The sequence below is a fragment of the Sturnus vulgaris genome, chromosome 3 (assembly GCF_052056855.1).
Source record: "Sturnus vulgaris isolate bStuVul1 chromosome 3, bStuVul1.hap1, whole genome shotgun sequence".
Classification (NCBI taxonomy): domain Eukaryota; kingdom Metazoa; phylum Chordata; class Aves; order Passeriformes; family Sturnidae; genus Sturnus; species Sturnus vulgaris.
Window position 1 is genome coordinate 18145994 of NC_142245.1, and position 20204 is coordinate 18166197.

General features: G+C 44.8%; 1 protein-coding gene and 1 long non-coding RNA gene across 3 annotated transcripts in view; one reads left to right on the plus strand and one right to left on the minus strand.

Annotated features, from left to right (window-relative positions):
- ACBD3 (acyl-CoA binding domain containing 3) overlaps positions 1-20204 on the plus strand; it is a 41140-nt gene that overhangs the window by 11145 nt on the left and 9791 nt on the right. Inside the window, exons 1-2 of one of the 2 annotated variants that reach the window (XM_014877468.2) lie at positions 12375-12653; positions 19662-19803. In XM_014877468.2, coding sequence (XP_014732954.1) covers positions 12395-12653; positions 19662-19803 — 401 coding nt within the window. In that variant the 5' untranslated portion in view covers positions 12375-12394. Of the gene's footprint in view, positions 1-12374; positions 12654-19661; positions 19804-20204 lie in introns of those variants that run through there. The other variant, XM_088161109.1, reaches the window with a different exon arrangement.
- On the minus strand, positions 8462-12277 carry LOC148224202 (uncharacterized). The gene is made up of 3 exons (XR_015802172.1): positions 10665-12277; positions 9575-9635; positions 8462-8527 (listed from the first exon to the last, which is right to left on the minus strand). It is a non-coding gene; the product is annotated as an uncharacterized LOC148224202 (long non-coding RNA).

Genomic DNA, 20204 nt, shown 5'->3' on the forward strand with positions numbered 1-20204 from the left:
TCTCAGACACCTATCAAATGCCATTGTAACTTGCATGTGACACCATTGCTGAAGAGAAGGTGCATGGCACACTAGCAGAGAAACACAGGGTTGTTCCTAGAAGATGCCTGTTCCAGAAATGGATTGGTGCCTGCTTCCTTCTCTCCTAATCTTGAAGCAGTGCAGCTTTACCAGATACCTTTGTCTAACCAAAGTGCAAAAGCTGTTTTCAGGTGGGAATTTTACTTAGGACTATGTAAAATGTGTAGGCACAAAGAGACCAGGTCATTCATTCCAGGTCTGAGTGAATTGTTTGCCTGTCCATAGTTCCCAGGGTCACTTCTCAAACACTGGGCCATGTATTCAGCAGCTGGAGCTGACCACATCACACAAAACTAAAGACTTACTCACTTTTTTTTCACAGCTAAAGGAGAGCTGCTCCTGTGAAATCTTCTCAAGATCTATGGGTCCAGGTTGCTGGTTTTCTCCATGTAGGCATGTAAAAATCATGAATTGTGAAAAAACAAGTGATGAAGTGCTCTTTGGAGCCCTTGCAAAATAGCGATAATTTAGATCATTGCAATTTTTTTTTCTCTGGGTGGAGTTTCAGCCATTTGGGAGTTAATCATTGAACATTGATATGAATAGGAAGGTGAGCATAATATAAAGAGGACAGCAACAACCCTGAGGCTGGGAGACTTGTGTGGTTACTGGTGTCATATGGTGAAGCAGCAATTCGTTTGACATTTTGGAAGGGGAAGGCAGTGCTGGTCAGTCCTGGCTGCTACGCTGTGTACGTGCTGATTCATTTGGCCACAAGGATAATGCATTTTGCAGCAGAGAGGAGGCTTGTGTCTGTGCAGTTTGCAGGAGGAATTGTGCCATCACACCCTACAAACAGTAAACAGTGTCAGATTGTGAAAGGGCTTGTGCCAGTAAGTCTCACCTGTGACGTTTTTGGCCAGCCATCTAACCAACAGGAAAGCTCACAGACTGGTGATGCACTGTCTCCTCTCATTTTGCAGTCTTTCCTGGTAAAGGCAGGTTAGATATCCCTGTCTTGGCCCCCTAGAGGGACTTCTTGCCAGGACAGTGGGTCTCTGTAAGATGAAACAGAAGTCAGGCAAAGAGTAAGATGTTGATATTTCTCCATGAGGTCATTTAGGATCCCAGAAGAAACCATATCTGAAAACCCAAGAGTCCTCAGTCACAGACTCAGAGAGGAGGTGCAGTGCAGTTTTTCACAGTAAAGCTGTGAAAGTACCCCAGAAAACCCAGGCCATTCACATGGAGTATGCCCAGCTGTAGAGATACAGGTAAAGATACTCAGACACTCTCAAGGACAGTGTAGATTTAGACATTTTAGGGGCTAGACTTGAGTCCTGGATAAGCTTCAGCTTTGTTTCAACTAACTCAGCTTTGTTATTTTCTTAATAGTGAGCACAGTGCAGAGCTCTCTCCCAAAAGCTCTGGAAGCTGCTGGTCCAGTCCAGAAAGGGAGCTGTGCATGTGATGCTCCTCTCCAATGATTTTTACTGCACAGTAGCTTTTTCCCAGCTTCCAGCAGCATCCTGGTGGCACCAGTGATAACAGTGTAAAAGAATTTGGCCTCTTTTGGTTTGGACAGTCTTCCATGAGGCACTAAGTGAGGTACTACAGCTGTTGGTCACTGCTGACCTGAGCCAGATTTGATTGCTGATCCTGAGATGACAGGTTTCACTCTGTCCTTCTTCTCCAGAGGTTTCTGTTCTTCCTGGAAAAAAATATTCAAGGGCATTTCTAATGGATGCAGGAAAAAAAAGCAAACACATCCCTAGGCTTTTACTTCTGTGTTGATATTGCATTGCTTCCTGTGACCCTCTCTCCTCCCAGCAATGCACAGATTTCAGGTTGCATAGGCTGGGTGGAATATATTTTAGAGCAAGACTCTATTTAGCCATGATGTCAACTGCAGCCAACTATAAAAAGCTCAGTAATGCTCTTTGAAAGTGTAACAGCTGCTGCTCTACACAGTCTCTGGTGTATTACAAGTCCGCCCTACTTCATCTTCATGCAACCAAAATAAAATACAATAGCAATCATTATGTAGTTCAAGGAATTTGGGACATAATCTCCCCAGAAACCAGGAGGAATTCAAGGTTAGACAAACAGTAATTTTGCACAGTTTGTTAACAGAAAGGTAATTTTACCTGGATTTGCAAAATTGACTGACTTTTTACCTCACATTGACTATGTGCAATCACTGATCCCTACACAGTGACAACAGAGCAGCAAACCTTCCTTTGGGCAGTTCTGCTGGGTGTTGTTCACACACACACTTACAAACTGACCTCTTGCATGGGCTAAGTCCATCAATATGTTACCCAACATATAAAACCCATTTCCATCCTTAACTAGATTTGGCCATATATGTTAAAAAAAACACTGACCAGGGCAAAATTTCCCATAAAAGCAGGGATTTAATAATCTAGAGTGAACAGATAGAAGTGGATGACTGTGGAGTTGTGCTAGCACTGCACACTCTCACAGTACTTGAATTCCTGCTGGGCTGAGCCGTGGCTTGGCATGGCCTTAGTGGGGACCAGCCATGCCAAGGGGCAGCACCCTCCTGCCTCGCAGAGCTTCCAGCTCCTTTCTACATCCTGACAGGACTAAATAGTGCAAAGTGGCTGCAATGTTGTAGGCAGGGTGGTTTGGTTTGTAGTGCAGATAGGCCCTTGTAGTGTGGGTGGGGAGCAGCCCGATCCAAGGGATGTGCAAACTCCTGTGACACGGCTTTGGAGCAGCCGTGAGCTCAGCAGTCTGTGAGGAAATGGTCGGTGCCAAACACGGCTGTTAGCAGAGGTGACAGGATAGTCAGGCAACGTGAGGAATGAGTTGGTATCAGCCAAAGCCGTTGGGATGGAAACATGCACACCATGGGATGGGCTTGGCATGTCTCTGAGCGCTGGCTGCACCCAGCTCCCAGGCAGGAATGTTTGATCCATGAGGAAATCAGAGGCACCCAGAAATGAAAGCAAGCAGTCTCCAGGCAGACAGAAAGCTTGGGAGGGAGCCAGGGAGCAGCCCTGGTGCCTATCCTTCCCTGACTCCCTGACGGCTCTCTGGAAACCCCCCTCGGGCTCCCCCACCTTGCCAGGGCTCCTGGCTGTTCACTGTAGGCTCACAGCGTGAGCAGGAAAAGGACCTGGCTGGGGAGGTGGTTTCTTCTACAGATACACATGCAAACACACTGTATGCTTGTTTAAATAAAGTGACGCTGAAGAAAGGTGACTTGTGTCAACACAGAGACTAATTTACATGCTACAGTGTGTAGCAATATGGTGTCAGGTAAGAGCTGGCACATTTCTCATGTCCAACCATGTACACATAATGGTATCACATTTATAGGGGAGATGAGTTGCTGTGGAATTAAAGGCTGTGTGGGTTTTTTAATGGCACCTAGGAAACAGGATACTGGGAATCCTTGAACAATAAATAACTTCCCAGCCAGTGCCTCTAACAGTCTGCAGATTATTTAAGATTTTACTATATCTCTTGACAACTAAGAACTCAGTTCTTTAGATATTGAGCAGCCTCCATTCTAAATAGGGACAGCTGAAACTTTTTGCAAAGCTTTTCTTTACCTTTGTCTGAGGATTTATGAATTCCACACTTCTAGAAATGAGACTGGTAAATTGTTGACCATGAGCCCATTTGATTAAAGAAGAGAAAAAACAGTCCTGCAGTCCTAGATGGGTGACAAGATGAAGCTGTCTGTCTCGTACAATAGCCATGGAAACCTCTGGCTCCCGGTATTCTGACTGCCTGGCTATGATTTTCCACGGTGACCAAGTGATTTATTTAATCCTTTCACTACTTCTTTGTAGTCTTTGATCTTTGAGGTTTCAGGAGGAATCATCAGCTCCTGCAACACATTAGAAGGGAACACCTTGTGCTGTGTCACTGGGGGAAAAACATTACTTCCTTTCAAAACACGTGTATTTCCCTCTAATATAATTTACAAGTTGAGGAAAACAAGCTCTTTCAAAAAATAAAATTAACTGAAAATTTGGACCCCTTTGCAATGAATGTGACCCTAAAGTTAACATCTTGTTTCTTTCACATGTGGTTATAACAGTTTTTTTTCTTTGGATCTCCATGACTTTCTAGCCCTTCTGAAGGATTTTTCTCCTGTCTCTTAGATGACAGTTAGAAAGATGAAAATTGTTAGATATTTTGTTGTGCATTAGATTACTTGCCTCTAAGTAAGTGTTATTCTCATCAAACCAGATCATACTGAATACTCTTACTTATTTCTGTGGGATTTGGGAGTCCTAATCAGGACCAGTCCCTTCCTGACATGACCACTTAAGCCAGGAGACTGGACTATTCTCTTAAAGTAATCAACAGTGAGATAATTACATTTTTGCACCCAAAATGTAGCGAGGGGGGTTGGAACAAGTAGCCACTGACCTGCAAGTGGCATTTCACACCAGAGTGATAAGGTTCAACCCTCAAAGATTGCTACTGCCCTCTTTTTGGATAGAGAGGATTAGCAAGAACCAGCTGTCTGTCATGGCTAACAGGTTATGGGCACACAACCAATGATGCCTGCGACTCCATCCAGCAAGGAATTTCCCTCCCCAGCTTTTGATCTAGAAAGAAATGTCAATTGATGCTCCAAATATTAGAGCCTGTTCTGTACCATTGTTTTGTTGTTGTTTAAAGGCTACTCAAGAATTAGTGATGGGCACTCTGTGGAGGCCTATAATAAAATCAACACCATGAGATATTCATGTACTTTTGATCCTAAGGGCTTCTCTATACTAGAGATACGGTTTTTTGCTGTATCTCAGTGAGGTTGAAGACACATTCCTCCTGCCTATGTGTGTTTAGCTACACCTAGATGAGGGCTTTTATCAGCAAAAGACCTAGGTCTTAACTCACATAACTGCACTGCTAAGGCTCCTTGAGTGCAGCCCAGCTTATATAGATTCTGCAGGCAGAACTCCAGAGAATTGCTCCTTTCATCAGGTAGTGTTTTATCTCAGGGGCCAGTGCTGACATTCTGAGTGTTAACCTCTGCTGCTTTAGGACTGTGTGTAAGAGCACATCACCACTGACCCAGGCATTCAGATACTTCTCTCCTGGGAATATTATTCAGGAATCTAGCTGGTAAAATGTACTGACCTTGGTTAAGCTTTTCCTTTGAGAACTATTGCCCTGTTTTTCCCACACATGCCAGCCATCCCAGACCCCACTTAACAAGGTACATGATGATGTCCCAAGTGGATGACTTCATGATTACTTTGAATTATATGTTAATATGTTGTTCCCCTCTTCATTCAAAGGTTTCATTATCTTGCAGCAAAGCATGTGAAAGGAAAACAATTCATGTATCTCTGTATTTAAGAGAAAAACGTATGATGTCTTCAGCAGCAATTCCTCTCAGTCATCAGCAAGATAGGGACCAGAAGGTGTGTAAAAAAACCACAGACAACTTTAGCTGAAGGGGCTGGGCCAGACTGGAGGTACTAAACATGACAGTGTTGAAGTCTGGGTTGGTGAAAAGTAAGGGTTTGGCAGCTTAAGCAGATCCCGCCTGCCATTTCTTTTGCCATCTCCCTCATTCCCACTCCTCTCCTTGCAGCCTTTCACCCTGACAATTGTACTGACTCAGTTTACAGGGCTGGGCTGTGAATCAGATCTGGGAATAAAGCCAGGAGAGAGAGAGGGGGAGAGGGAGAAGAGGTATAAAAGGAAGGAGGCCGCATTTCACTGCAAGCCAGTATTGCCACTGAAACCCCCTTGAACCAAAATACAGCCTTCAGCAATGATGGAGAGAGGAGCCACAGCTTTTCCAAAAGGAGCATCTCTAAGCCAAGAGAAGGCACAGTTAGCTAATGCAGCCCCTACACAAATGTAGCTTTGTGACTCTAGCTTGCAACACAGGATCTTCCACTACTAAGAAAGGATGTTACTGCTTATCTCCCAAAAAGACAGCTTACTCACAGACAGAGAGAATGGGAAGTCCTGGCTCAGTAGTTTGTTCTGTGCTGTCCATTAGGAAACTGAACTGAAAAGGTTTTAGCTCAAAGTTTCAATTTTTGTTCACTAGCCTCACTCTCCATAATCTGCTCTGATTTTATTATCCTTCATAAGAAATAAAAAGAAATGAGAGGAGAAAAAGCACTATTGCCGCTCCGATGAGTCCTGTGTGATTCTCAGCAGTTCTGCTGTGCAGTACATTTCAGTCTATAGTTGTTACCTCTGTGAGTAACTTCCAAGGTCCACAAAAGTCACAAAGGAACGGAAGTCAATAGATTTGGTCCTGCCAGCCTCTCCACTAGCAGTCCACAAATCAGAGGAGGTTGAAATTGCCTGCTGGAGTGCAGTTCTACTCACATCGAACAAGGGAGATGAAAATAGACTTCCTGTACTGAAAAGATGTTCATTAGAGCAGAAGAGCACAGGTAGGGAAGCAAACTATCGAGTGATCTGACTCTGGCAGGAGCAGCAGGATGGCTGGATAGGTATGGCTGCTCTTTAGGCTGCAGTTTGGTATTGCAGCTGGGCTATGTACAAGCTATTTTCTATCTCTGTTTCCCATTTGCACTGCTTTCCTTATTTTGCATTTAGTGGTTGTGCAGCCACAGGAAGAATCTGTTCATCTTGTTGACAACAGGGGCAAACCAACCATGCCATAAAATGAGGACTTTGCAGCCATATCAGCCAGCTCGATCAATTCACCCTGAAGCCACTCCATTGCTAGATCCAGTGCAAAGGAAAGGACAGGAAACACAGCTGGGAGCAGCAGTGGAGTGCAACCACTCTTATTTGGCACTAGCCCATGGATGTAACTGCGGTGCTCACACGGACAACCTGCTCCCATCCTCACTTCTCTGCTCCTAGCAGTATGCTCTTGCTGCTGTCAGTGGTTTCCTAACCCCTTAGTGAACCAGGCCTGCCCTCCAACTCAACTGCTTGAAAAGGTGAAGAGGATTGATGAGAGGCCCAACCAGCTTAAGAGCTGGCAATCAGGGTGTTAATGGGAGTGTGTGGTGTATGGTTGGGAGCAGGCCAGAGCTGCAGACATCACTTGAAACTTCATTCTCAATTTAACTCAAAGCAGGAGAAATAACCCCAAACAACAACATAAAAAAGTGAGCTACAGCTGAGCAGCTGAGAACCAGCAGCATGCTCTCCATTAAAGAGTGCATCTGATAATCAGAGGGACAGGCTTACTGCATGCTTTTGAAAGGTGTGTTATCCTTCTGTTTGCTGAATAGAAAGAGTGACGTGGATAGCGCCACTGTTGCACACATAGCCTTGCTCTTACCAAGAGAGAGGCAGGAGGGGCAGCAGTTTTGCAGAGAAATCTCTCTGCCTATCATTTCCCATGCCACTGGATAGCTTAGAGTCTCAAAGGTAGATACAGTTCATTTGAAAATAAAGTCAAAAAAGAAAAGGACACAGGAGGGAAGAAGCTGATATGTAGCACAGCACAGAAGAGGACGTGTCTGGAGCATCAGAGCTCAGGGTCAGCCATGTGCCACCTCTGTCCTCTTTGGGGACATGTGCTAGTTGAGGTCAGACCCTGCCACAGAGGTACAACTCACTTTCTGGAGGTGTTTGAAAAGAGCATCCATAAGTGCTCTGAATTTACATGGATAGAAATCATTCTGCTGTTGGTTCACAGTTTTTTCTGGGCACAGAGCCAAAAGCGCAGTTGCTAATTGCATCAATTTCCCTGTTCTCTCTTCTGAAAAATCACTTTATTAGAGGAGTTGGTTAAATTCAGGAAGTGCTCCAATTCCTGGTTGTATCTCATTTGGCAAAGACTTGTTGTAGATAAAAGTGCTGTGCTGCTTCTCCCAGGTCCTGTGCCCGTGAAGGGCGTGCCTGTTTACACAGCTACACCGCAGCAGATGCAATCATATCAGTGTGAGATAATTGAACTGGTATCGCTTCATTTATGAGGCTGAACTGCTCTTTCATGCTCACCTGTAGCTGGGATAACTGCGTCCATGCTATGGGATGATTGTTGTCTCTCAGAATGGGAATATTTAGTGAAGATGGACTTTAGCACATGTATGTTTCCTCTGGAGTTACTCGAGCACCCTGCCAATAAACCTGATTTCAGCAGGATTTGCTGACATGGCTAAAAAGGTATTGCCAAGATCCTACATCGATTAACTTATTCTGCACCTCATACAGTAAGTTAGAGAAATTGGTGTGAATGTCACTGTAAATTACTACAGAAATGCAAGGCATTGAAGTGTGACCCTTGAGCTTAACACATCCTGAACATCTAGAGTTACCGAGAACATCTGCTGTCTGACCACGTACATTAGGGTCACTGTGAGCTCCTAAACTTTATAAAAAGCAACAAGCAGACAAAAAAAAAGAGGAGTTTTGTGGTAAATGAAGTTGAGTGGTCACCAAAATGGGCAACAATGGCAGATGATAATGATGATAATGATTCTATGATTCATTCAAAGTCCTGGAAAAAGGTGTTTTCCAACATCCAAAGTCAATTTCTACGAAATGACTGTGATCAAGAGAACTGTAAGGGAAAAACAAAAATATAATCTTAGTCTGGATTGTATCAGACATAAGCACAAATAAAATTTGTTTTTCTTCACATTTCTATCAGAGTTAGGAGTCCGTTATACTGTAACAGTGCCTCCCTGGGTGTTTTTACAGTGTCAGATCAGCTCCCAGCCAAACAGCTTATCTCTGTCCTGTAAGAAAAGGCAGACAAAGAGAAAACTTTTAATTAAACCAAAAGAGCTTGAATGCTTTCTTCCTTCTGGTGCTGGTTCTATTCAGCCAGTACAACTCTCATGAATAGAAAATGAAGACGGTAAGAAGAGGAATAGGTCTGTCATGTTACAGGAAAAGGTCAATCCTGTTAATAGTCACAAAAGCAATTCAATTTCCAAACTTTGAGGAATTTAATTCATCTATTAACCTGTTCACCCTCTCAGAGATACATGTAGCCTATCCTACCAGGCACTCCACTCCTTCCCAGCAATGGGAGCTCTGGGCTGCTACCATAGCACTAAGGCTGGGAGTGATGGTCACACCCAGTCTATTGAATGTAGGCATTCCTGAGAAACTGATAAAAATATTTCCTGAATGAGAGATTTGCATTTCTGAGCCCACAGCACAGTGCCAGACCCAGCGGCTCAGAGATGTGCATTTGAGATAATCAAATATTTAGCAGCCATTGCTGCAGCAAACACCACCTTAGGCCACATCTCTCAAAGTGGGGCTCTTCCTCTGTTAGACACCACCACACGAGTGGGACTCCTCCTAAGGACAGCCAAAGGCACAGGAAGCACACGGGCTTCATCCAGGGCTGCAGACAGCCTCCCAGAGGAGGAAGGACTGGTGCTCTGGTACCTGCAAGAGGCAGGCTCCTCACTCTCCCACCAGGAAGAGCTGTTTGTTTACATGAGGCCAGTGTCCTATGAATGTTTTGATTCTTTACTGTATAATTTCAGTGAATAGGTTGTTACTTTTAACTGTCAAACATTCAGCAGCTTGAATTAAATAATTGATTTATTCTCTATAAATTTTCTAGGTCTACATTTCTTACTGTACTTACAGGACCAGACTCCCTCTCTGGGACTTGTGTTTCTTCTTTTTTTTTTCCCACGCAGAAGCTGCTGTTTCAAGAAATGAATGAACAATTTACTGGCTGACTTAGCATTTTCATCTTATCTGTGAATTAAGCTAAGGGTTTTCTCCAACACATAAATTATTGGGAACTCTTTGTCATAATCGTGTGGGAAATATGTCTCCACTTATAGGATTGATGAGCAATTCACTGAAGGTGTTGCAAGTCAGACTGCACACTAGGAAACAGTAAGCTGAAATAACCATCCCTGCAAATCCAAATTTTTCTTCTAGAAAAATTTTCATCATTCATTATTATGTGATCCCAGACCAAGACTTCCTGACTCCTCCTAGGATTGAAAGTTTCATTTTTTCCTAAAAAAAGAAAAAAAAGAAAAAAAAAAAAAGGCTATTCCCCTTCCTACACCTGAAGGAACTTCAGTCAGCCTCTCCAGCTGGGATCTCTCCAAGAGTTTATGGTGCCCTGCGTGGAGGAAGCTGCTCCACTGGTGCCAGCTCACGTGCCTCTTGCATGGCAGAGCAAAGCTGGCACGAGGAGAGAGGAATGGCCTCACATTCGCTGAGCACACTCCAAGCATTCACTACAGGACACAGCCTGTCAGGAGAGAAATCAATTTTCTGTAATTATTCCAAAATCAGCTCATCAGCATCTTGGATTTAGCTTGGTCTCCAAACACACAGACAAACTAAGGGCTGCCTGGTTTCAGGCCAGTCTCCCTCCATGAAGGAGAAACACCTCTGGTTTTAACAGTATAGAAAGCAAGCATTTTCTTCCATTTGGGTGAAACAGAAAATCAACAGGGATCAGTCAGAACTTCAGCTTCTCTTACTCTAAGGATGCATTTTAAGGATAAAGAATTCGGTTTCTTAAAGCAGGAACTATGGATTAAAGTGTAGAATTGATGCCAGAAGAAAATATTTATTAAGTGCATACTCCTCAAGCCAAGTAGGAAATGTGTCAGACCAAAACTCTAAAAACTGAAATTTCCATAGAAGTGATTTATAAATTAACTATTAAATGTTAAAGTGGAACTGGATATGATGCTGAAGTGACAGACCTGTAAGGCAGGGTGCAGGCTTGTATGAGGAGATGAAATAATTTGTTCTGCTGTTAGACTAGTCTGTGAGGTAGCACCATATAGTCAGTACAGAGAACTGTGTGCTCTGGAGAGCTCCAACCAACAAAAGGGGATGGCACAGCCTCATTTTGCAGTCTTTGGCAGGAAAAAACAAACCACACAGTGTTACATTCAATCCTCAATAAACAAAAATGCTAGTGAAGGGGTACAAAGGATTTCCAGTTAGTTGCAAAATTTATTTTGAAGTTTAGTTGACTCATCATCCAAACCAAATTCTGCCCCACGTGTAGTATACTGTGCCTTGAGTGGCATTGTCTCCCAAGAAATACTAAATGGAAATGAAGTAAGTTAATTTATAGCTTTATATTTCTTGTCCCTTTCACCCAAAGGCTTCTAAGCACTCTGTAAGTGTGACAATAAAATTTCTTCAACATTCCTGAGAGATCAACAGATGGATCCAAAGCCACTTTGAAGGGCAGATAAACTAGGCAGTGTGACAAACTTCAGGGCATAACCCTAGAAGGGGGCACAGGCTTTGAGGGGACAGGTGAGACTCCCACACCCCTGAGTTTCAGGAGCCTGCAGATGCATGCAGTTGTCTTCCTTAGCATTGGCTTCATGAACCACCCACCAGGCATGGATGTGCCACTTCCCAGGTGTGCAGCCTGAATCTTGGTTTGGCTGAGAAATGTGACCAAAAGCACTCCATGCTAATGCAGTCTCTCTCGAAATCCTGCAAGCAAGATTGTGTGAGCTGGCAATAAACCTCTGCAGCCATGCATGGCAGCAACTCTCTCCCCTTCCATAGCACATGATAATAGTATTATTGTAAGCAGTGTTTCACAGTCACAAGGGAATGAGCTAATTGCAGATACAGCTCTTTAAGAAGTAATTGCCTTGTGCTCTTTTCTTCCTTTCCCTGCCTCATTTCTTTCCTCTCCTGTGTGAGGCCTGAAGCATGATTTCTGAGCGAGGAGGACGAGAGGCCAGTGGCAGACCCTACACCACCTTCCACCTGGACCCAAAGGCTTTTACAGAATCATAGAACTGTTAGGGTTAGAAGGGACCTCTGGAGATCACCAGTCCAACCTCCTGCCAAGGCAGGGTCACCTGGAGCAGGTGACACAGGAACCCATCCATCTGGGGTTTGAATGTCTCCAGAGAGGGAGACTCCACGACCTCCTGGGCAGCCTTTCCAGGGCTCTGCCAGGCTCAATGTAAAAGGTTGAGGTGTTGAGGTGGAACTTCTTGTGTTACAGTTTACGGCCAGTGCTCCACATCCTGCCACGGGAACCACGGAAAAGTCTCGGTACTTTCAGATATTTTTATGTATTAATGGGATTCCCTCTCAGTCTTGTCTCCTCCAGACTTGACAGGCCCAGCTCCCGCAGTCTCTCCTGTTGAAAAACCATGATTAACCAAGAAGCGCGAACAGGGGTGCGCAGCGGCAGCTCCCGCAGACACTCAGGTTCCGGCATTCCCGGGGTGCTGCAGCCCAGGCCCAGGAGGAGCGGCCCGTGTCCCTGAGAGGAGGGGACGAGCCGTCCGCCAGCCCCAGCCCCCGGTGCATCCGCGGCCCGGCAGCCGCGGGGCGGGGCGGGGCGGGGTCGTGGGCGGGCCCGGAAGATCCGGGTCGGAGGGGACGGGAAGTCGGGACGTGGCCGCCGCAGCGGAGCAGGAGGCAGAGGGCGGGCGGGAGGCGGCGGAGGATGGCGGCGGTGCTGAACTCGGACCGGCTCGAGGTCTCGGTGGACGGGCTGACGCTGAGCCCCAACGCCGAGGTGCCGCCCTGCGAAGCGCGGCCGGCGCAGGGCGAGCCAGCGGCGGGGCGGGGCCGAGCGGGCCCCGGCTCCCCGGGCGCGGCGGAGGCCGGCGGCGAGGCGGCGGAGGAGGTGGCGCTGAGCCTGGAGCGACGCTGGGGCTTCGCGCTGGAGGAGCTCTACGGACTGGCGCTGCGCTTCTTCAAAGGTGAGCCCGGCCCGCACCGCACCGCCTTCCCCCGGAACCGGGGCAGCCACCGACACCGGGGAGCCCCGGGCGGCATCGCCCGCCGAGCCCGGCTGAGGGGCTCAGGCGGAGCCCCGGCTTCCCGGAGAGCCGCGGGAGGAGGCCCCAGGAGGGCTCGGTGTGCCGGCGGCCCGCGCTTTTCCTGGTGCCGGCCGTGAGCCGGGGCGAGGGGCGGGAGCAGAGGCTGCCCCGGGCCTCGGTGCGGCACTGCCCGGCGTGTGCGGCACTGCCCGGCGTGTGCGGCACTGCCCGGCGTGTGCGGCACTGCCCGGCGTGTGCGGCACTGCCCGGCGTGTGCGGCACCCCGCCTAAACTCAGAGCGACGGAGCTCCGTGCCGGTGGCGCGGGAAGGGAGAGCTCGCAGGCGTGGGTGAGGAGCGCTGGCCGTGAGCGCTGCCGCGCCCGCTGACAGCCCGGCTCCTGGCGAGAGTGCCGTGCCCTCTACTCAGTATACAGCTCCAGGGCTGGCTTCGCTGCTTCAGGGTGAGGGGACAGTCTTGAGCTGTGCCAGGGGAAGAATTTCTACACAAAAAAGGTGGCTGGACATTGGAATGGGCTGCTCAGGGAGGTGGTGGAATCTCCATCTATGGATGTGTTTAAGGAAAGACTGGATGTGGCACTCAGTGCCATGGTCTGGTCGACACCACGGTCATAAGTTGGACTCGATGGTCTCAGAGGTCTTTCCCAACTTAATTGATCCTGTGATTCTGTGTGCCACCATGACCCCAGCAGGCAGTGGTGAAATACCTAGAGTGTAGACCTGGAGTGTTTTTGCTGGGATCCCCTGTAGCCAGGTGTGCTTCTGTGACTTATCTTGCCACACTTGGTTTCCTCCGGAGGGGGAGGTGGGCTGTGGGATTTTGAGGGAAGAGCTGTGCTCACTGCGTTGGGGGCGTTTCAGCAGTGTGTCGCTCCTGTGGCTTTCAGGCAGACATTGCTTCAGGTGGAGCAGGGAGTCCAGCCTCATGCCTGCACTAGGGAAGACAAGCTGTGCACTTGGTAAGGTCAGTCTGGTGGCAATCAGTTGTTAGATGACCTCCCAGGGAGCCTGCCTCTTCTAAGGGCGAGCACTGCTGGAAGGACAGGGTCGTCTTTCTTCACATTGGCTGACCTGTACCTGGTAGTTGTCAGGATCATGTAAGGCTCTAGGCAGTTTTCTTTAGCCGTGGTTCTTTGACTCTGATACCCTTCCACTAAGTAGTTATTTTGTTAGCATGCTAATATACAGAGGTGGGGTTTTTTTAAGCTGTAAAAAAAACCAAGGAAACATAAAATCTTTTTTTTTTCCCTCCTGTATCAGAGGTTATCAGGTTGTGGAAGCATTGTACTTAATGTCTCTTACTTCTTTCTTTAAAAGAAGTTGCTTAAAAGAGTACTGATTGTGTTTAATGATGCAGAAAGAAATGTCTCTGCACTAGCACATTCCTTGTCTCGGTCAGTCATGGTCTTTTTCTGTCTTGATTAGAATATTCTATTCTGTTAGAATATTAGGACCTGTTTTTACCTGTTCACACCTGTAAAGTGTGTTTGCAGTGCAAGAGTTACATGCTGTGAATTACTTTATCTATATGATTGCTGTGTAGCAATAACCTATATCTATTATATCATGTTTTAACAGAATTAATGCTCTGGCTTTATCTCCTCTCTAATGATTAAGTCTCTGGGGTGTTACTTGTGTGTAGGTTCCAGTTCCTTGCCTTGTGCTGTCTTAGCAATGTTTTTTTTTGTGCTGTTCTTTTTAATCAAAACTTAATATCAACATGTTTCAGTTACTCCTGCTCATTTTTAAAGCCTTCTGCAGTATATTATAATTCATGGTTGTGCTCATAAGATGATAGTTTTCCCCATTCAGTTTTTCCAGTGGAAACCTTGTTTCTCTATCCCTGTGGCTGGAATAACTCACACAAAGTCATTGCCCATCATTTCATCTGTAGATTTTTTCCTAAAAGTGACGTAACACAAAGATTTTTATTTATAAATCTGATGGGGAGCTACAGGAGCTTGTAATACTTGGGTTACTGATTCTGCCAGTTTGTTCTATATCTGCACAGCTCCAAAAATAAGTGGTCTCGTTTCCAAATTATTTTCATGCTGTCAGAACAACTGTGGGAGTGGGCACGCTTGGTTAGCAGCCCTGTGCATGCCAAGGACAAATAGGGATTCCTTCTGTACTTCAAGAGGCAGCGGATCTGTCTGAAAGGTGGCCCATGTTAAGAGGTCAGTGCTGAAACCTCGTTTCTGACCATTCTTCTAAAACTATGCTGATAGTTAAGCAGCTTTTTTCTGCTTCAATGTACAGCCCAAGTTGTCTGTAACTCCTGGTGTACTTTTGTCCAAAAGAAATTTAATCTGATAAAAATAGTTCGAGCTTATTACAATGACTGCTAACACTTGTCAGTGGTGGCATATTGCAGGCAACAGAGTTGTTCAGAGACAAGACAGGGTGAGAGTGTGTGTGTACAAGCCGTGGGCAAAACACAACAGAAACTAGGCTAGGATATTAAAGAGATTCAAAAGCTACTTTATTCTCTCTCTGATAAAGACAAATCTAAAGCAGATCTAAAATGCTTGACCCTGGGTCACTTCAACTGTCAGGCCTTAGGCTGTGCAGGAGATGTGCGCTATCTTTTTTTTTTTTTTTTTTTTCGTTTCTTAGCATTCATAATGGCTTGTGAAGAGAGCTTTTCAGAATAACAGAGGCGTAGAAAATAGATGGTAACAGTGTTCCAGTCCGTTTTTCTGTGGGAAGCAGGAGCCTTCTTTCCCTTATGCACTCTTTCCCTTCCTGCTCTGTTCAGCCTAGTGCAGGTCAAGCAGCATTTTGGCTGCCATTAAGAAGCTGCTCCACTGTGCTGGATCCAGTGTGCAGTGGAGAGCAGTCGTGTTACAGTCACAGTATATTTCTTTGTCTCTAGGACTGCCTGTAATTGTGAACCCTGGGGCATGTGGCACAGTAGAAGTGTCTCTCTCTGATGGGTTATTCTGCTTGCTTAGCTGAGTTATACCAGTGCTCTGTTCTGAAGCAGGAGAGGGTGGCTTGCATAGCTCGGCCAGCAAATCTCTCCCAGGATCAGCCTGGCTTGGTTGTTTTCCACATCCTGTCATTGAAATACCATTGCACCCAACCTTCAATATATGACGGTCCCTGAAGTGTTCATGCACTGTCTAAAGTGATTTGCAGTGCAGCACATCTGAGCAGACAGTACACGAACCATATCATTTTGGTATCTAAAAGCTCTCTTGGAATGTTAAGTACTCTAATTTTCTTTGACTGCTCTAAGTTATTTCCTCTTATCCTAACAAGAATGCATCTTCAACCTCAGCAGAACATCATTCTCAATTAATAGTTTGACCTCTTTTTTGAGCACTAATTTGATGGAATGATTGTAATTCGTAAGTTAAGTAGGCTCTTGTTGTCAAGAATATGAAAACCTCTATAATGTATCTACATTTGTGAAGTTGAGCTTTGATCATATTTAATTGGAAGGGCCAGTCGGTAATTCTGTTGATGCAGAACACACTTTCAGGAGAGGAGGATTAGGAGTGTAAGAGTGAACTGGGCTCTGCAGGCAGCAGTTCAATCCTCACACTTCTCAGTTTTGGTCTCGCTCATTAAAACATTGCAAATGAATAGAATTAACAAACATGACTTCTGCTTTTAAAAGCTATGAGGTGAAAAATCATTCTTCACAAATTGTTTTCTAGCTACTTCTAGATGATTCACTGAATGCTATCCCGATGGAATTAGGCATTTAGAGTGGGTGCAGTAGGTGAAGTTGGAATGGAAGGTGCAGCATGGTGTGCTGTGTTTCTAAACGGGGAAAAAAATCTGAAGTTACAGAGGAGTAACAGTATCTTGCAATCTCTTAAGCATATTTTTTAAACTCCTCTGAGTCTAAATTTGCAGGCTTTTATCGATTCATGTCAATAATACAGTGCCATACAGTGACGTGAGCCCCTCATGTTACTAGTAACAGCTTCATCTTTCTGTTGTGGTTGAAAACTGAGCATCTTCCTGGCCGTGTTGTGTCAGGGATACCAGTGGTATAGGGAAGGTTGTACAGTTGCTGCATTACTGCTGTGCAATCCTTTGGATTTCTCAGTGTGTTCCCTGGAGCTCTTTGATGTTCTCCCACTTCCCGACAGCTGTATGAGGTGTGTGGGTAATGCCTGCTTAAATGGAGCGTTCACGGATGCTTGGATACATTTGGCACTTCTGCTTGTCTAGACACACTAATGCTCTTTCTGGCATATTTGACTCTGCAGATGAATTCAGGTCCTCTAGTTCAGTTAAACACCAACAATTCCTGGTCTTTGGGTTATTATACGGTGTGGTTTATGCTGTAGAGTTCAACTGCAAAATAGTTAGTATGAAACAACTACACTGTCTAATTGGCTGCAAGTGTTTTCCTGATAATTTGCTTCTAAGCTACATTATCTACAAGTCATTGGAAGCTTGTCTTGTATTTTTCTCCTCTGTCTTTTTCCCTCTCTGGCTTGTTTGTTGTTCTTCCCTTGGGTCACTATTCTTTGTAAATGCAGATTTTGGCTTCTCAGTAATTAGGACTTGAGGTCTGACTTCTCTGTTCTGTGAAAACACAGATGTGCTGTGCATTGCATGGGAAATGAAAGTTTTTTTTCACTTTAGCTCTCTTCAGGAGTGATTTCAAATACTATCTGGCTTAGGTAGCAGTTTAGTACAGCAAATAGCTGTGTGTTTTGCCAGACAGATGTAGGTACACAGGTTGTGAAAAGTAAACTGTGCTATAGGGACCCCCTTGAGAATCATACTTTTCTCAGAAGCCTGGCAAAATTTCAGTGCAGTACCTTTGTCAGTTGACTTGCTTTGTAGCACACTGCCTCAGGATATTAAGTATTATTTCAAAGTAGATGCTGTTTATTGAGGCTAATGGAAGTGCTTGTTACCTAATAAGTAAATTCTGAGTTGAGTGTAAAGTGTGAAGAGTTGAGGAAAAGCCAAAGGGGCTCTTTGGAAGGCCTGAGAGCAGGAGTTGAAAGCTTACCAGAATGTGGTGATTGTGATCCTTAAGGGATGCCAGACTTGGGGTGGGAAGGCACTGCTGGGGATTGTCAGGTTTAGCCCTCCTTTTCAGTTCAGGCTTCATGGCACTGTCTCTGTTTGGGTTTTGAACATCTTCAGTCATGGAGACTTAAAAACTTGTCAGGGCAACCTGTTCCAGAGCTCGATCATTCTCAGTTAAAAAAACAAAAACAACAGCATAAAATAGCCCCAAACAACTTCAAGCAAACAAACAAACCAAAAATGCTTAAGTGGTATTTCCTATACTTCAGTTTGTGTCAGCTGCCTCTTGTCCTTTCGTTGTATACACGGAATAAACTCTGGTTCAATTTTTACATTCCCCCCTTTTCTACCCCACCAGATATTTTTGGAAGTAGATATTTTTGTGGAGAAGGGCTTCTGGTTTTGAAGCTGGCAGTTGTATTTGCTGCAAGGTTTTATGACACTGGGACAAGAGCAAATACTTGAAATTCTGCAAGAGTGATGTGGACTTCTAGGAATGGATAATAAGTAATTAAATATTTGCCTTCCTAATCGTTTGATTGTGGCTCAAAGCAAATGGCATGCGTGTAGTAGTTCCTTGTGATATTTCAGCTCAGTAAGTCCAGCAGTGTACTGAATTTTCTCTGTTAAAAATAGCGTCTTGCTGTGACCTGCAAGCACTTTCCCACTGGGATTGTTTCTGATTTCCAGAAGTATTTGCTCTGAGTTTCTCAATAAGCTGTAGTAGGGGTATTTTCCTTCCTCTCTCGTTGTAAGATTTGCTTATTTCCCTATTAATAACTGTTCCCAAGTGTCAGCCAAGCAATTTTGCAGTATGTGTCAGCCTGAAATTTAGGTGTGGACTGTTCAGTTTGAGGCTGTAAACAACTTGCTCCAAAGGAGAACGGGGAATGAGTGGCAGTTTTGTCTCCAGCTCCCAGTTACATGGAGAGCATTGCAGTCATGGGAGGTGACTGTCTTCTACCTCTGGTAGTAGGTAGTAGTCGTTTCTCCTTCCAAAGGGAGATGGTGCTTATTTATTTGTTTTCCTGTTCAAGAAAAATGTCTTATTTATGAGCAGTGTAGTGACCTGCAGCAAGCAATGCCTGTTTCTTTGATTTGTTTTGACAATTTAAATGTGTTGAGGTACGTCCTAGCTGACTAATTCATACATCATTTTAAATCAATGCAAGTATCTTCTTACCAGTAAAAGCATAGTGAGATCTAACTGGGAATGCTTCAGAAGATGCTCCTGTGGAGCCACTGGAACATGTTCAGGCTAATGGTGCCTTTTTATTGTCAGAGTTCACTGTCTGTGTTCCTGCTGATGGAGAGTCAGCTGCAAGGCTTTTCATTGTGAGGGGCTATTCCAGCTGCCTTGGCCAAGGGCAGCAATTGTATTCCCACAAGGAGAACTCTCTTTGACTCTTAATCTTTCCTCTCTGCAATTCTCCTTGCCTTCAACCTTGGTTGTTCTGCTTTCATCAATGTGAAGAGCATGAAAGGAGAGCAGTTTGTAAAGTTAACATCACGTCTTTCTTTGTGGAAAATCCTTCCTGTGCACAACAGAGTAGACTTGGCAGACACTTTTGAATTCAGTTAAGGTTTTTAAATATTTCGGAGGTATAGATCCATATGGTGTGATGTTCAACAAATTAATGTAAATATTTATGTGATAACTGACTTGCTAAGACTGACTGTTGATAGTGGGATGCAAAGCATTCTACACCGAAGTTTTCTTTAGCTGAAGTAGATATGTTTTATCTGGACAGATTTCTATTTTATTTAAATAGAACTGACTTAATTTGTCTAACCTTTTGTGACTTGATTTTTTTTCTCTTTTTATATGGTGGAAATAATGGTAATGGTTATGCAACATCCTCATTCATATTCTGTGCCTAATTAATCACAACAGTGAACATTTCTTTATTTTTTTCTCCCTACAGAAAAAGATGGCAAAGCCTTTCATCCAACATACGAAGAAAAGCTCAAACTTGTGGCACTGCACAAGCAGGTTCTGCTGGGACCTTACAACCCTGACACTTGCCCTGAAGTTGGATTCTTTGATGTGCTGGGGAATGATAGAAGGTAAAAGGGCTAGTGCTTTTGTTGGTCTTAACTCTGCTTTTCCTGTGAGAAGATAACATCATCCAATTTCTACAAGCATGTGAGTTATCTCAAGTGTCTGTGCTAGTGGAAAGTCAAAGTGGCCTCTTCAAATACATCTTAGAAGTGTGAGTCACAGTTCAGTACAGGAACTAACAGAAGATTATTGGTTTGTTTTTTTTTTTTCAACCCCACTAGAGGCTGCTCTACTGACAGTCCAGTTTCTTGTAGCAGTTTAAGATGCATTAATGTGCAGGCCTATGTTTCATCTGAACTCTATGCCATGGTTACAGCAGGCCAAGTTTTTTTGCCAGTGGTAGAAGCATTCACCACAGCTTTTTCTAGCACCAAAGATAATTTCTGAAGTCAGAAAATTAAAACCT